This window comes from Microplitis mediator, chromosome 1 (assembly GCF_029852145.1).
Source record: "Microplitis mediator isolate UGA2020A chromosome 1, iyMicMedi2.1, whole genome shotgun sequence".
Lineage (NCBI taxonomy): Eukaryota > Metazoa > Arthropoda > Insecta > Hymenoptera > Braconidae > Microplitis > Microplitis mediator.
Window position 1 is genome coordinate 5,271,839 of NC_079969.1, and position 17,171 is coordinate 5,289,009.

Here is a 17,171-nt window from a genome sequence, read left to right on the forward strand (position 1 = left end):
GAAAGTACTTTAGCTGAGCAGTCGCTAGATTTGTCAGAAATAATCAAAATGCCCCGGAAAATAGAAGTAATTCAGGTCTTGCCGTTTCACTTCGTCTTTTGATTCTGATTTTTTTCGAAAATTAACTATTTGACACTAGTTTCCCATCGGAAATTTGCCGAGGAACACGATCGTGAAAGTACTTTAGCTGAGCAGTCGCTAGATTTGTCAGAAATAATCAATATGCCCCGGAAAATAGAAATAATGCAGGTCTTGCCGTTTCACTTCGTCTTTTGATTCTGATTTTTTTCGAAAATTAGCTATTTGACACTAGTTTCCCATCGGAAATTTGCCGAGGAACACGATCTTGAAAGTACTTTAGCTGAGCAGTCGCTAGATTTGTCAGAAATAATCAATATGCCCCGGAAAATAGAAATAATGCAGGTCTTGCCGTTTCACTTCGTCTTTTGATTCTGATTTTTTTCGAAAATTAGCTATTTGACACTAGTTTCCCATCGGACATTTCCCGAGGAACACCTTCATCAAAGTACTTTAGCTGAGCAGTGGATAGATTTGACAGAAATAATCAATATGCCCTGGAAGATAGAAATAATGCAGGTCTTGCCGTTTCACTTCGTCTTTTGATTCTGATTTTTTTCGAAAATTTGCTATTTGACACTAGTTTCCCATCGGAAATTTGCCGAGGAACACGATCGTGAAAGTACTTTAGCTGAGCAGTCGCTAGATTCGTCAGAAATAATCAAAATGCCCCGGAAAATAGAAATAATTTAGGGCTTGCCGTTTCACTTCGTCTTTTGATTCTGATTTTTTTCGAAAATTTACTATTTGACACTAGTTTCCCATCGGAAATTTGCCGAGGAACACGATCGTGAAAGTAGTTTAGCTGAACAGTCCCTAGATTCGTTAGAATCAATCAAAATGCCCCGGAAGATAGAAATAATTCAGGTCTTACCGTTTCACTTCGTCTTTTGATTCTGATTTTTTTCGAAAATTTGCTATTTGACACTAGTTTCCCATCGGAAATTTGCCGAGGAACACGATCGTGAAAGTTGTTTAGCTGAGCAGTCCCTAGATTCGCCAGAATCAATCAAAATGCCCCGGAAGATAGAAATAATTCAGGTCTTGCCGTTTCACTTCGTCTTTTGATTCTGATTTTTTTCCAAAATTAGCTATTTGACACTAGTTTCCCATCGGAAATTTGCCGAGGAACACGATCGTGAAAGTAGTTTAGCTGAACAGTCCCTAGATTCGTTAGAATCAATCAAAATGCCCCGGAAGATAGAAATAATTCAGGTCTTGCCGTTTCACTTCGTCTTTTGATTCTGATTTTTTTCGAAAATTAGCTATTTGACACTAGTTTCCCATTGGAAATTTGCCGAGGAACACGATCAGGAAAGTAGTTTAGCTGAGCAGTCCCTAGATTCGCCAGAATCAATCAAAATGCCCCGGAAGATAGAAATAATTCAGGTCTTGCCGTTTCACTTCGTCTTTTGATTCTGATTTTTTTCGAAAATTTGCTATTTGACACTAGTTTCCCATCGGAAATTTGCCGAGGAACACGATCGTGAAAGTTGTTTAGCTGAGCAGTCCCTAGATTCGCCAGAATCAATCAAAATGCCCCGGAAGATAGAAATAATTCAGGTCTTGCCGTTTCACTTCGTCTTTTGATTCTGATTTTTTTCGAAAATTTGCTATTTGACACTAGTTTCCCATCGGAAATTTGCCGAGGAACACGATCGTGAAAGTAGTTTAGCTGAACAGTCCCTAGATTCGTTAGAATCAATCAAAATGCCCCGGAAGATAGAAATAATTCATGTCTTGCCGTTTCACTTCGTCTTTTGATTCTGATTTTTTTCGAAAATTTACTATTTGACACTAGTTTCCCATCGGAAATTTGCCGAGAAACACGATCGTGAAAGTTGTTTAGCTGAGCAGTCCCTAGATTCGCCAGAATCAATCAAAATGCCCCGGAAGATAGAAATAATTCAGGTCTTGCCGTTTCACTTCGTCTTTTGATTCTGATTTTTTTCGAAAATTTGCTATTTGACACTAGTTTCCCATCGGAAATTTGCCGAGGAACACGATCGTGAAAGTAGTTTAGCTGAACAGTCCCTAGATTCGTTAGAATCAATCAAAATGCCCCGGAAGATAGAAATAATTCAGGTCTTGCCGTTTCACTTCGTCTTTTGATTCTGATTTTTTTCGAAAATTAGCTATTTGACACTAGTTTCCCATCGGACATTTTCCGAGGAACACGATCGTGAAAGTACTTTAGCTGAGCAGTCGCTAGATTTGTCAGGAATAATCAAAATGCCCCGGAAAATAGAAATAATTCAGGTCTTGCCGTTTCACTTCGTCTTTTGATTCTGATTTTTTTCGAAAATTTGCTATTCGACACTAGTTTCCCATCGGAAATTTGCCGAGGAACACGATCGTGAAAGTTGTTTAGCTGAGCAGTCCCTAGATTCGCCAGAATCAATCAAAATGCCCCGGAAGATAGAAATAATTCAGGTCTTGCCGTTTCACTTCGTCTTTTGATTCTGATTTTTTTCGAAAATTTGCTATTTGACACTAGTTTCCCATCGGAAATTTGCCGAGGAACACGATCGTGAAAGTAGTTTAGCTGAACAGTCCCTAGATTCGTTAGAATCAATCAAAATGCCCCGGAAGATAGAAATAATTCATGTCTTGCCGTTTCACTTCGTCTTTTGATTCTGATTTTTTTCGAAAATTTACTATTTGACACTAGTTTCCCATCGGAAATTTGCCGAGAAACACGATCGTGAAAGTTGTTTAGCTGAGCAGTCCCTAGATTCGCCAGAATCAATCAAAATGCCCCGGAAGATAGAAATAATTCAGGTCTTGCCGTTTCACTTCGTCTTTTGATTCTGATTTTTTTCGAAAATTAGCTATTTGACACTAGTTTCCCATCGGACATTTCCCGAGGAACACGATCGTGAAAGTACTTTAGCTGAGCAGTCGCTAGATTTGTCAGAAATAATCAAAATGCCCCGGAAAATAGAAGTAATTCAGGTCTTGCCGTTTCACTTCGTCTTTTGATTCTGATTTTTTTCGAAAATTAACTATTTGACACTAGTTTCTTATCGGACATTTCCCGAGGAACACGATCGTGAAAGTACTTTAGCTGAGCAGTCGCTAGATTTGTCAGAAATAATCAATATGCCCCGGAAAATAGAAATAATGCAGGTCTTGCCGTTTCACTTCGTCTTTTGATTCTGATTTTTTTCGAAAATTAACTATTTGACACTAGTTTCCCATCGGAAATTTGCCGAGGAACACGATCGTGAAAGTACTTTAGCTGAGCAGTCGCTAGATTTGTCAGAAATAATCAATATGCCCCGGAAAATAGAAATAATGCAGGTCTTGCCGTTTCACTTCGTCTTTTGATTCTGATTTTTTTCGAAAATTAGCTATTTGACACTAGTTTCCCATCGGACATTTTCCGAGGAACACGATCGTGAAAGTATTTTAGCTGAGCAGTCCGTAGATTCGCCAGAATCAATCAAAATGCCCCGGAAGATAGAAATAATTCAGGTCTTGCCGTTTCACTTCGTCTTTTGATTCTGATTTTTTCCGAAAATTTGCTATTTGACACTAGTTTCCCATCGGAAATTTCCCGAGGAACACGATCGTGAAAGTACTTTAGCTGAGCAGTCGCTAGATTCGTCAGAAATAATCAAAATGCCCCGGAAAATAGAAATAATTCAGGTCTTGTCGTTTCACTTCGTCTTTTGATTCTGATTTTTTTCGAAAATTCTCTATTTGACACTAGTTTCCCATCGGAAATTTGCCGAGGAACACGATCGTGAAAGTACTTTAGCTGAGCAGTCGCTAGATTTGTCAGGAATAATCAAAATGCCCCGGAAAATAGAAATAATTCAGGTCTTGCCGTTTCACTTCGTCTGTTGATTCTGATTTTTTTTGAAAATTAGCTATTTGACACTAGTTTCCCATCGGAAATTTGCCGAGGAACACGATCGTGAAAGTAGTTTAGCTGAACAGTCCCTAGATTCGTTAGAATCAATCAAAATGCCCCGGAAGATAGAAATAATTCAGGTCTTGCCGTTTCACTTCGTCTTTTGATTCTGATTTTTTTCGAAAATTTACTATTTGACACTAGTTTCCCATCGGAAATTTGCCGAGGAACACGATCGTGAAAGTTGTTTAGCTGAGCAGTCCCTAGATTCGCCAGAATCAATCAAAATGCCCCGGAAGATAGAAATAATTCAGGTCTTGCCGTTTCACTTCGTCTTTTGATTCTGATTTTTTTCGAAAATTTACTATTTGACACTAGTTTCCCATCGGAAATTTGCCGAGGAACACGATCGTGAAAGTTGTTTAGCTGAGCAGTCCCTAGATTCGCCAGAATCAATCAAAATGCCCCGGAAGATAGAAATAATTCAGGTCTTGCCGTTTCACTTCGTCTTTTGATTCTGATTTTTTTCGAAAATTAGCTATTCGACACTAGTTTCCCATCGGAAATTTGCCGAGGAACACGATCGTGAAAGTACTTTAGCTGAGCAGTCGCTAGATTTGTCAGGAATAATCAAAATGCCCCGGAAAATAGAAATAATTCAGGTCTTGCCGTTTCACTTCGTCTGTTGATTCTGATTTTTTTTGAAAATTAGCTATTTGACACTAGTTTCCCATCGGAAATTTGCCGAGGAACACGATCGTGAAAGTAGTTTAGCTGAACAGTCCCTAGATTCGTTAGAATCAATCAAAATGCCCCGGAAGATAGAAATAATTCAGGTCTTGCCGTTTCACTTCGTCTTTTGATTCTGATTTTTTTCGAAAATTTACTATTTGACACTAGTTTCCCATCGGAAATTTGCCGAGGAACACGATCGTGAAAGTTGTTTAGCTGAGCAGTCCCTAGATTCGCCAGAATCAATCAAAATGCCCCGGAAGATAGAAATAATTCAGGTCTTGCCGTTTCACTTCGTCTTTTGATTCTGATTTTTTTCGAAAATTAGCTATTCGACACTAGTTTCCCATCGGAAATTTCCCGAGGAACACGATCGTGAAAGTAGTTTAGCTGAGCAGTCCCTAGATTCGTCAGAATCAATCAAAATGCCCCGGAAAATAGAAATAATTCAGGTCTTGCCGTTTCACTTTATCTTTTGATTCTGATTTTTTTCGAAAATTAGCTATTTGACACTAGTTTTCTATCGGAAATTTCCCGAGGAACACGATCGTGAAAGTTGTTTAGCTGAGCAGTCCCTAGATTCGTCAGAATCAATCAAAATGCCCCGGAAGATAGAAATAATTCAGGTCTTGCCGTTTCACTCCATCTTTTGATTCTGATTTTTTTTCGAAAATTAGCTATTGCACGACTTATGATGCGAAGCATCTGAGATGTGCTTTATGATCGAAAAATTTAATTCGCCTTACTTCGGCAACTATTTCAATTATTATACCCTTGTTAGTTTACGGAATTGAGATATGTTGCATACTATTTTGAAGATAATTTAATGGATATTAGTTTCATACTTTTCAAAAATTGATTTATTTCAATAAAAAAGGAAAAAACATCAAAATAGTCTAAAAAAATTTCCTGTCCGTCAAGTATGAAACCCGTAGACACAATAACTTACGAAAAAATGCAGTAATTGAATCAAATTTTTTTTTTTTTAATTCTTTGAAAGATTTGTAGATCCCCTATTGCTACTGGCTAGGTAATTCAGTGTCGTTTAATAACAATTAATAAAAGAATAAAAAGGCTGTATAACTATATGTATATATATCGATGTAAAATTAACATGGATGCCGATATATCTATACCTATACATTATACGTACATTTATCCCACCAGGGGCGCTTGCGAATTACCATCCTAGTGTAGCTGTTTTTTTTTTTTTTGCTAATTGGTAAGCCTGAATTGTTTCAGTTCAATTTTTTTTCATTTACATATATTTTTTTTGCTTTTTTTATTAATCGCGATATTTTGAGTAGGTTCTTCCATAATTATATAAAAAACACTAATATAATTTAAAAAAAAAAAAAAAAAAATATTTAAGGAAAGAAAATTTTATATATTTTAAATTTATTCCTGCTTCCCGCCATTTTTTTATGATTATTTTATTATTTCATAATAAATGAGCATTATGAGTCGCGCACTTTTGGATTTTCCAAATTTTTCTCATACTATTATGGGGATGGTTCCCATAATATATGGGAACCATCCCTATAGTAGTATAGGTACTATTCCCATACCATTATGGGAACTATTCCCATAATGCATAGCAAAACTTCCCATTATTTTCTTTCCGTGTATTTTAAAAATAAAGAAAGTTATGGTTTTGCAGAAAGATGTCCGGGTTGAAAAATTTGATCTGATTTCAGTCTAACTAGATTTTATTTGGACTGATTTGTCTGTCTTTAAATTTTTATAAAAATTTTGAGCTTTTGTTCTAAAGATGATCAAAAACAGACTAATAAAAACAATAGGCAGTACAAGTTCGAATTTGGTCTGCATGGAAAAAAATAAAAAATATGTAAATTGAGAATTACAAGTAGTATAATGATGCAGTGATCAGTAAATACCATCATTCTAAATAGTAATTTATTCATTTATGATTAAAACGTGAATAATTACAGGATATGTATGAAAATTTATTGTCTATGTAAGAAAAATTACTATTTGAACTTTGAAAATCGTAACTGATTCTTAGAAAATAGACGACACGTATTATAAAATTTACTATTTGAATGTTGAAATTCCCCATACTGACAACCGGGTTCCACGTTATAATTTCAAATAGTAATTTTTAAAGTTTATTTTTTTCCGTGTGGATAAAAACAAAATAAGACAATATATTATGAAAAGAAAGTATGATAACGATCTATGACCAAAACCAGAGTAAAAATTATTGAAAATAAGTCTGAATACAGTCTAAATATGAAATTAAAAACAAATAAAAAGTAAAATTGAATAGAAATTACTTAAAATTTTTATTTCATTTAAAACAGATCAAATTTTTCGACCCGAGATATAAATGAAATAATTTATTCGCTGAAACAATATTTCAAGTAACGCATTTATGAAATGAAAATTTTTAATTTCGAATATCTTTGTTTAAAATCCCTTATATTTTATTATAATTTACAATATTCATAATCGCAAGTCAATAGATTTCTTTATATTTACTATATAAAATCACACAGTAATCTAATAAAATAATATGATTCAATTCTCCTCTTTATTGGATAGAATTTTTTCGATGTTTATTAAAACTTTGCACAACGTTTTATTAGTTTCCTGATTTTCTCAGGTACTACAATTAAAACATACACAGTCAGTTCATTATTCTTATTACGAATTAAATAAATTACAAAATTAATTAGAATTAATATACAGTAATCAGTAATAATTTAATTGTCAGACTAAATTCAAACAATTCAAAAACACGTGGTCTATAATTACCTCATTTATAAAAACATCCAATTGTTAAATCCATGAATTATAAAACAAGCAATTAATACGACTGTTACTAATAATATTTAATTTACTCATTATATTGTAAAATTATACTTGGAAATATTAACCAATATTATTATTAAAGAGGAGAAATAAATCATATCCCTGATTAAAAATATTTATTGAAAAGTATTGAAAAAGATGAGAATCGAATCCTTTTGAATACTTTTTATACCCCAAGGTTTTCATTTGGACATAAAATTAATACTTTTCAATCCCAAAATCATATAAGAATTTCTAAACTTCCGAGGAATTGGAAAAGATTCAAATGAATTGAAATTTTTGAATCTTTCTGAATCCTCAATACCAAAATAATTCCATATTGGAAGGTATTGAAATGATGAAAGATTGAATTCTTCTCAATACTTTTGAATTCCATTTTAAGAATTAGAAAGTGTTCAAATGATCGAAATTTCACTTCCATTCAATATTTTCCAAATCCTCCGTGGGATTGAAAAAAATTGAAATAATTTTCAATCCTTTTCAATAAATATTTTTAGTCAGGGATTGTATAAAAAATGGATAAGAACCCTAATAATGTTAATAAAATAATAAAAATTCAAGTTAATCGATTACTTAACAAAATCACTGCACTTTATAATAACTTCGTGTGAATTGATCCCTCCGATTTGAGTACCAGTGCCCAATATCAACCCATCGCGTGCATTGTTTACTGAATATATATTTTCTTCGCTTAAAAATCGACGAACATTTATGTGAGCGCGTTCTCCCGTAAGAGCTGTGAATGGTGTGTCCAAATCTTCATTGACCATATTGAAATTACGCCGGTACAAAAACACAGTAGTGCGAATTAATAGTTTAAACAAATTTTCCAAATCGTCAATTGACGTCACCGAAAAACTCGCCGTATTTAGGCGGTAGCAATACAAAAATTTCAAAGTATTTGAAAACTGGATGACCTTGTTGTCAATTCGCTCGACCAATCGGCAGTCAGAAAAAAAATATATTTTGTCAATTAGCGGTGACGAATTCAAATAATCCATCGTAAGCCAATAGATGTCTTTATAATTACGACATTCTCGATGGTAGTAAATTTCCACAATAAGATTTGTATAAAAGTAATAATGCACCGGCGTAAACGGTAATTCCAGTTGAGAAAAATCGTCATGATTGAATAGTTTTATACGAAACCAACAGTACTTGACACCTTGATGTAGTACAGTTACATCAATATCTGGAAGAATCGGATGTTTGAGTTCTTGGATTGTAATGACTTCGGAATTTTCGCTCGATTTTGAATTTTCTCTTGAGTACAAAATTTTCGTATGCTTAACATTCAATGCCGCTTGGGCAGCATGACTGTGCATGTCGATAGACAGTATGATTCCAATGGGTAGTGCATCCAAATTATTCAAATTGTTTTTCGAAAAAATGAGCTTCTTAAATTTTAACAGCCCGTCCGAAGGGAACGTCGACTTCGACAAATGATCGTTCAATTTTTTAATTATAGTTTCCAAATTTAGTCGATTGTCGAGCGACAACGTAAACGTTTCGACAATTGATTGAATATCGGGTTCAAAATTCACGAGATCCGGATAAATTTTCAATAAAGTTGATGTCAATTCACGCTTCTGTTTATGCAGTTCTTCATAAGTCAGATTTTTCACTTTCTTTTGGTTTGATCCGCTTTCCATGTTTTTGACTTTTCTTAAGATTTGCTCTTGCTAACTGACTTTCCGCAAGACCAGTATCGTTTAATTTACTACTTAACCCAGACGCATTGATAGTGAATAATGGCGTATTTTTGTCAGCTTTATATACACCGCACATTGTGTTTATTGAGTCATCTATTTCGACATTACGCGTATAGACGATATCAGGCAAAAGCAGCAAAGGCATTTCCTGATTGTCGATATTTGACACCTCATTGTTCGGCAATTTGTCATATGATGCATAAGATATTGTTAAATAAACGCCATAGTGAATAGATTTACGGATTGGCTTGACAATTTTCACTGGGTAGTTATGCAAGGCTGCGTGAATTTTTATTAGGGAGTCAGTAAGATAATCAACTTCTTCAGGAAACGTTAAAACGCAAGAAGGCAGTTGAAATATACCACTCACTGAATCAGACATTAGAGTACTTGTTATGTTTAAAATGATTTTTCTGTGACCGGCGATGGTTTAATACTCGTTTGATTAATTTTAGAATGATTACTAGCTAAATTTATCACGAAGGTAATAATATATATTAAATTTTTGTATGAACATAACTTATAATCGGAATGTCATGACAATCACTTTTATTGCTATTGAATTGATAAAATGAGTGAATGATATCTAGCGATAAATCACAAAAGTGAATTTGTCGTTATGGAGATAATTCACTTGCAAGTGTATAATTTATATCAATTTTATCAAATGTATGTGTTAACTATTAAAAATTAATTTTTTGAAAATTATTTCAGATGTTTTAATAAAAAAACAGCTCAAATTCAATTTATCCTGTAGATAAACCAGAGATAATACACTGAGAGAAAAAAATGTATATTTCCAAGTAAAATTTCTTGATTTAAGTATTATTTTACTTAAATAGTGCCAAGTAAATATTTTCTTAATTTTAGTAAAAATGCATTGTCTGTAGAAATTTATGAGTAGATTTAAACAATAGTTATAAAAATAAGAAATATTATACTTCGATGTAAAAATTTTTTTCTTCTTTTTAGTATTATGAGTTAAGTAAACATGGTTACTTGAATTTAATTTTTTTTTCTCTCAGTGTAGGAGCTTTAAAATCTGTTTTACGAGGGGCTCGTAATTGGGGCGGCCATGACCTTCGAAAAATGAATAAACAAAAAAAAGTTGTATTGAAATAAGAGAATTTAAATAAAATGTGTATTTAAGTAAATTTTTTGTATGTTGGGATTTTATTGGGTTGGTCTAAAGTTTCTGTAGGGTGTAACCAATTGGAATCCTGTAGGGTACGCCTAATTGGGGCACAGTTGGGTATACACGATTGGGATCATCTTGGGCTATGCGTTCCATGCCAACATTCAGTTCCCAATTGAAAACCAATAGGTCTTACAACTTTTTTTTTAGTCGGGTAATTATTGGGTAATTGTTTAGATGTGTCGCTCCACCTATTTTTGGACATAAAAAATACAATAATGGAGGTATCAACCCATTTTTTAAAAATTGTTCTTCTCCGCAGCGGATAAATGGATCTGCCATCTTATAGCCAATTATAGAATTTTGATATTTTTATTACTTTTTGTAGTTTTAAAGTATGAAAAAAGCACTTTTTTCTGGTTTTTTATCGAAATTTTCGTGGCAAAATTTTTGCGAGTCTTCAAATATTTTTTTTCTTAAAGAGAACGAAAAATAGAACAAATTCTAAAAAAAAACGTCTCAATATCGTAATTCGAATTTTTTTTTTAAATTATTATTTTTGATAATATAGAGGGGGGGGGGCTACGCCTAAAAATTTTATAAAAAAAGTTTGTTTTTTGAAAATCTCAAAATCAGTTTTGTAAATATACTTGATCATTACGTTGAATTTTTTTTATAAACTTTTTCAAAAATTGAAAGTGTCAATCGAAAAATTTTGATGACTTGTTTTCCGATAATTATTAATTTTTTTTTTTTCCTTTGCATCCAATAATTATGTGAAATGTAATTTATCTTTATGGATATTTCTTATAAGAAAATTTAATTTAGTTCCCATAATGTTTTTTTTCTACGGGATTTTACCCGCAAAAAATGAATTTTTTTTTTTACGGCAGCTAAAATCTGATTACAATACGTACTGTTATGATTAATACAAAACACGTGAAATGTATAAAGGTCAGTTAACATAAATTTGAATTTTTCATTATAATCATGACTTTTCCGATGTTTCTTTTTTAATTATTTCTAGAGGCTTAAGGAAAATATTTTTGTTTAATGTCACATTGTCAATTTTAAATTCTTTAGTGTTTAAAAACTCGATTATTTTGTTCAAATATCTCACTAGTTCATTAAATCGATCGACATAATTAAACGATTTCTTAAAGTATGTTTTGTTTAGAATAATTTTCAATTTATCGATGTTATGAAGAATAGTATCAATACATTTTTGAAACTTTTTATGAAAGAGATGAAAATTACGATCCAGTCGTAGCAATGCGTAATCGATCAGCCAGGTGTCACTGACATCGTTTTGCGTAAGATGTTTTAGGTTACGAGATTCATTGGAGTACAAATCATTGTAATATTTTTGCGTTGATTTCACTCGTTGTAACACTTGATGATACATTTCTAATAAATTAAACCAATGACTTCTCATCGTTTCGTTAAGAGGTTTTAATTCTTCCATGACTAGTTTTATATTTATTATGCATCTAATATAAATATACTTTTGTATAATCTTTTTACCAATTAAGTCCCAAATAACACATACTTGAGCAAGATTCTGGTGCCAGTGTCTTGAACAAAACCCCTAGTCACTAGTGTCTTTTTCTACGTATGGGTCTTGCGCAAGATCATGTAGCAAGAAATCGTCATCAAGACTTGCGCAAGACTTGCTCAAGGCATGGTACAAAAGAATATTGAAGCCCGGGTCACAATATCTAGCCTCATCGAACCCAAGTAAGCCTCAATCCAGCCTCACTGAGTAAAGAAAGCATTTTGAGCCTTAAATGAACCTACTACTCGACTATGTAATTTAAATTCGATTAGTATTACTTGAGGCTCTTTGAGCATTATTTAAGGCTCATTGATGCTTTTTGAACATCATTTGAGGCTCAAAATGCTTTCATTACTCAGTGAGGCTGGATTGAGGCTTACTTGGGTTCGATGAGGCTAGATATTGTGACCCGGGAGATATCTTAGATACGGTGCAGTTTGAAAGTTTCTCGCGCATTTCTTGCACTAGTAACTTACGGCAGGTTCACGCATGGCTTGCTCAAGAACTGCTCAAGACTCAAGCCAATTTTGAGCCTTGAGCAGATCTTGAGCAAGCCATGCGCAACTATTTTAAACTATAGTCTTCCTCCAGAATCGAGTTATAATCTGGCACGAATTTCTTGTGTGAGGTTTGCGCAAGACTTGCTATTGAAATCTAGCCACAAGTATCTGCAGCAAGACACGTAGGTACCTAGAAAGTTGAGAAAATGGCGCCCCTGCTTAAAAAATCCGATAGATTCTTATAGATGTATGTATAAGGCCCTACACTTAACTATAGCGCTTCTTATAGAACTCATTCATTCTTATAAAATCTCTATGGGAATTTATGAGAATCTATTGGATTCTATGAGATTTTCTAAACAGGGGCTTGTTAAGGGGGTGAGCATTCAAAAGTACACGGAAAGATTGGAACCCGACTGATTACTGTTCTGCACTCGACTCAGTACGGTGCTAAGAGAAAATGCTCAATTGTGGTGCAGCACCACACTGATTACTATGCAGAGCCTGACTGAGTGATGTGCGCATACGACTCAGTCAGGTTTCGCACAGTAATCAGTGTGGTATTGAGTCGAGTGCAGAACAGTAACCAGTCGGGTTCCAATCTTTCCATGTAATTGGTCACCAGTTGTTACTTAACATGGGGAAGATGATCTTAAGCTGTAAGTCCTGACTATAAATACCGGCCATAAAGTTTGGGATTGTGCCCTAGCACAATATTTTGATTTGCGCATGCGCAGAATATCTTTTCCAGAATATTATAATAGAGGGAAAAGAATAAAGGTGGGGAAAATCCCAAGCTTTTCCGAAACTATAGCTCTGTTGCATTAATCAACTAATGAATCAATGGATACTCATAAATTATTAAAATAAAAAAACGAATTTATGTACAGAAATGTTTTTATTACTTAAAATTATGCACAATTGCAATCAATACAAATGTATCTGAAACAAGCAAGTTGGGGGATATCTCAGTAAGTATTTTTCTTTTTTTAAACTTTTGCTGCCAAAACAAAACATTTACCTCAAATATTTATGTCTTTCATAATAATAACTATAATTTATCAGATAATAATCACAATTATTATAATTGTAACCTTCATTCCGTCATGTAGTGGCAGCTAAAATTATCGGCGACAATTAGAAGTAGTATTCTTTTTTTTTTTTTTTTTTCTTTTTCAAATTCCATTACAGGGTGTCAAAATACATTGTTTTCATTTACTTATTTATTATGTTTTCATCCTTTATGTATTTATTTACTCATTGCATTCACTTTTTATTTAAATTCAATAAGGAGTAGTAAGTATAGCAGTAGGTAGTAATATTGTAATAAATCGTCATTGGATTTATTTCTTTCCTTTAATTATTTTATCAAAGGATACTAAAGTACTTTTTTTTTTTTAATTATTTTTTCTTTTATTTTTTTTTTTTCAATCGTAATTACGCAGACTACATAAGATCTTGTTAATTCTTATGAAATTTTTCAAACTTTTAATATTTTTATTACAAGTCCGTTAAAATTTTTTCATGTCCATTTTTTTTTAATTATTCATTAAATTATAAAATAATTTTTTAGTACAAAAACTGATAGTTAAATAAAATCCTTAATTAATTAGTTTTGATTTTAAACATAATTATAATAATAGGTAATTAATTTTTACTTGTCATAAAAAATTATTTTTACTATCGATTATTAAAAACAATCACTAATAAAAATTATTTATAATTAGTAATTATTAATTATTGTTAGTGATAGTAATTAATTAGTCTTGATAAAAAATAATCAGTCATTATTATTAGTAATTAATAGTAAGAAAATCAAATGTTAAATTTAGATTTTTTTTAATTAATTATCAAGGGCTCGCATTAATTTTGCGCTGATTAATAAACTTTCGAATTTTTTTTTTTAATTTTAAGTTCGTGATCAGGAGATTATTCAAATAATAGAAAGTGATAAAGAAAAAAAAATTAATTTTAGTTTTACTAAAAATTTTGACGTGCCCCTGATTATTAATTAAAAATAAAATCTCATTACTAGGGACAAGATTTTTGCCTTATTTTTGAAATGAGTAGTTCAAATTTTTGATATTACGGCGAAAATATTGGTCTTATTAAAAAAGTTTTCGAACAAAAGTTGTAGGAAATTTGATTTCCTAAAACAAATGTCTCTTATGATTCTTTTATACGATCAATATTTTTACCGTAATTCGAAAATTAAGATTCATAATGAATGATTCAAAATTTTGTTAATTATGAAAATCTTATTTTCGAAATTAGGGCTTTCTTATTAGTCCTAAGAAAAAGTTATAGGAGACATTTTTTTTAGAAAATTAAATTTCTTACAACTTTTGTTTAAAGACTTTTTTAATACGACCAATATTTTCACCGTAATTCAAAAATTAAGATTCATAATGAATGATTCAAAATTTTGTTTATTATGAAAATCTTATTTTTAAAATAACGGCTTTCTTATTGGTCCTACAAAAAAATTATAGGAGACATTTTTTTTAGAAAATTTAATTTCCTACAACTTTTGTTTGAAAACTTTTTTAATAAGACCAATATTTTCCCCGTAATATGAAACATTTCATACAACTAATTATTATTTATTTCTAAATAACGCAAAAATCCTGGCCCTACTCATTACTAATTTGTGATATTAACTTTCGATATAATTTTTGAAATTTTGAACCTGAAATTTTAATAAGACAATTTTTGTTTTCAATAATGAGATGAAAATTTTTAATAATTAATTTATTTATATAAATTAAACAATGTATTAATTAATTAAATTAATAATAGACTAAACATATGTTTGTTTATTTGTTTAGTTGTTTTTCGTGAGAATCAAAAAATAAAAACTTATTTTGGATTTCGTTCGTTTTTTTTTTTTTTTTTTTTTAATAGTAAATAATTTTTTTTTTAAATTAAATTTAATAAAAACTATTTTAAATAAGTACGAATATAAATATTAAAAATTATAAATAATTGTAGTCGTAAAAAAGTAATGAAAATTTTAAATATTGAAATTAAATTAAAATATCATAAATTTTACTTAAAAAACGAAATAAATAAATAAAGGAAACTAATAAGTAATTATTTCTAGTACTTAGTTTTTTATTTTAATCACTGGTAATATTTAAAATTTATTAAATAAAAATAAAAGCGTAGTTTTAATGAAACTAAAAAATATGACATATAAGAAAAATGAAAAAATAAAGAGACTAATTAATTACCCGGGAAAAATACTCAGATATAATCATATACAATTTCAAATATATATATATGAACATATGTGACATTTTGAGTCACACATGAACGTATATTATTATGTAGAATGTTATATATGATCCTATAAAAATATGTCTGATATGATTGATGATCACATATGACCATATATAGTTATCTGATACCACGTATAATCATATATGATCATATTAATGTTTGATATTACTGATGATCACATATGATAATATAAAATTATATGTGATTGTGTATAACCCAATTTAATATTACGCGTGATCATATATAATTATATGGACTATCACATATGATCAAATACGCTAACATAAAATTATATGTGATTGTGTATGATCACATTTGATACTATGCATGATCATATATAATTATATGAACTATCACATATGATCATATATAATAATATAAAATTATATGTGATTGCGTATTTCCCTATTCGACACTATACATGATCATATATAATTATGTGGACTATCATATATGATTATACGTGATAATATAAATTACATATGACCAAATTTGATACTATGCAAGACCATATATAATCATGTCATATATAATCACGCCTCGTACTATGTGATCATATATGATCAAACACGATATTATAAAAGTATATATGATCATATATGAATATATTTGACATTAAATATGACTACTTATCACATAAACTATCACATTAGATCATATATAATCACATCGTATATTATATAATTATATATTATTATATATGGTCATACATGATCATATATAATCATAAACAATCAGTTCTGGTATCTGATCTTAAGTGAATCAACAAGGAAACTTGCAGATTTTAATCGAATTTGTTAGAATTAACCACGATAACAAGCATGGTCATATAAATACTTATATGACCATATATGGTTTAATCTATATGTAATCATATATGTAAGCATGTTGATACATCTATAGAAAATCATATATATGATCAGGTTTAATCATTTCCACATGATTACGTATGATCAGATGGAACAATTGCTTTCATCCGATCAGTGATGAGATTCATGATCATATATTGACATATATAATTATATCAAAGTATTTTTTCCCAGGTACAATAAAAATAATAATTTTTTTAGGCATAAAAAAAAATTTTGTATACTGGGATTTAGTAAAGAAAAATAAATGTTTTAAAAATTAAATTTCTTTTATATTTTTTTAAATAAAAAATTTTTTATTTATTTTTATAATAATAATTATGTCGTATCAAGTAATGAAATTTTTTTTAAATTACAAAAAACGTGAGGCACAAGTTACAAGTCGGGTAATTTGCATAAATTTTAACAAATTTATTATTATTAATCATTCAAAAGAAATTTAATAATTTAATTAAATTTTTTTTTTTTTTTTTTTTTTTTTCATTAATTTTCTTTTATTATCAACTTATTGATAGTACAAAATACCTAAAATATTTTATTATGACTTATTTATTTAATCAATATTTTTTAACGATTATTTATTTTACATTTATTATCTTTTATTAATGAATGAT

The 17,171-nt window shown here is 30.7% G+C and overlaps 1 protein-coding gene across 1 annotated transcript; it reads right to left on the reverse strand.

Annotated features, from left to right (window-relative positions):
- Positions 1 to 7,075: 7,075 nt before the first annotated feature.
- On the reverse strand, positions 7,076 to 9,706 carry LOC130674309 (uncharacterized). The gene has a single exon (XM_057479608.1). The coding sequence runs from the start codon at positions 9,154 to 9,156 to the stop codon at positions 8,074 to 8,076; it is 1,083 nt and encodes a 360-aa protein (XP_057335591.1). The 5' UTR covers positions 9,157 to 9,706; the 3' UTR covers positions 7,076 to 8,073.
- Between the last annotated feature and the right edge of the window lie 7,465 nt (positions 9,707 to 17,171).

Excerpts from the sequence above, each read along its gene's own strand:
- LOC130674309 (XM_057479608.1), bottom strand. The coding sequence starts at position 9,156 with ATGGAAAGCGGATCAAACCAAAAGAAAGTGAAAAATCTGACTTATGAA.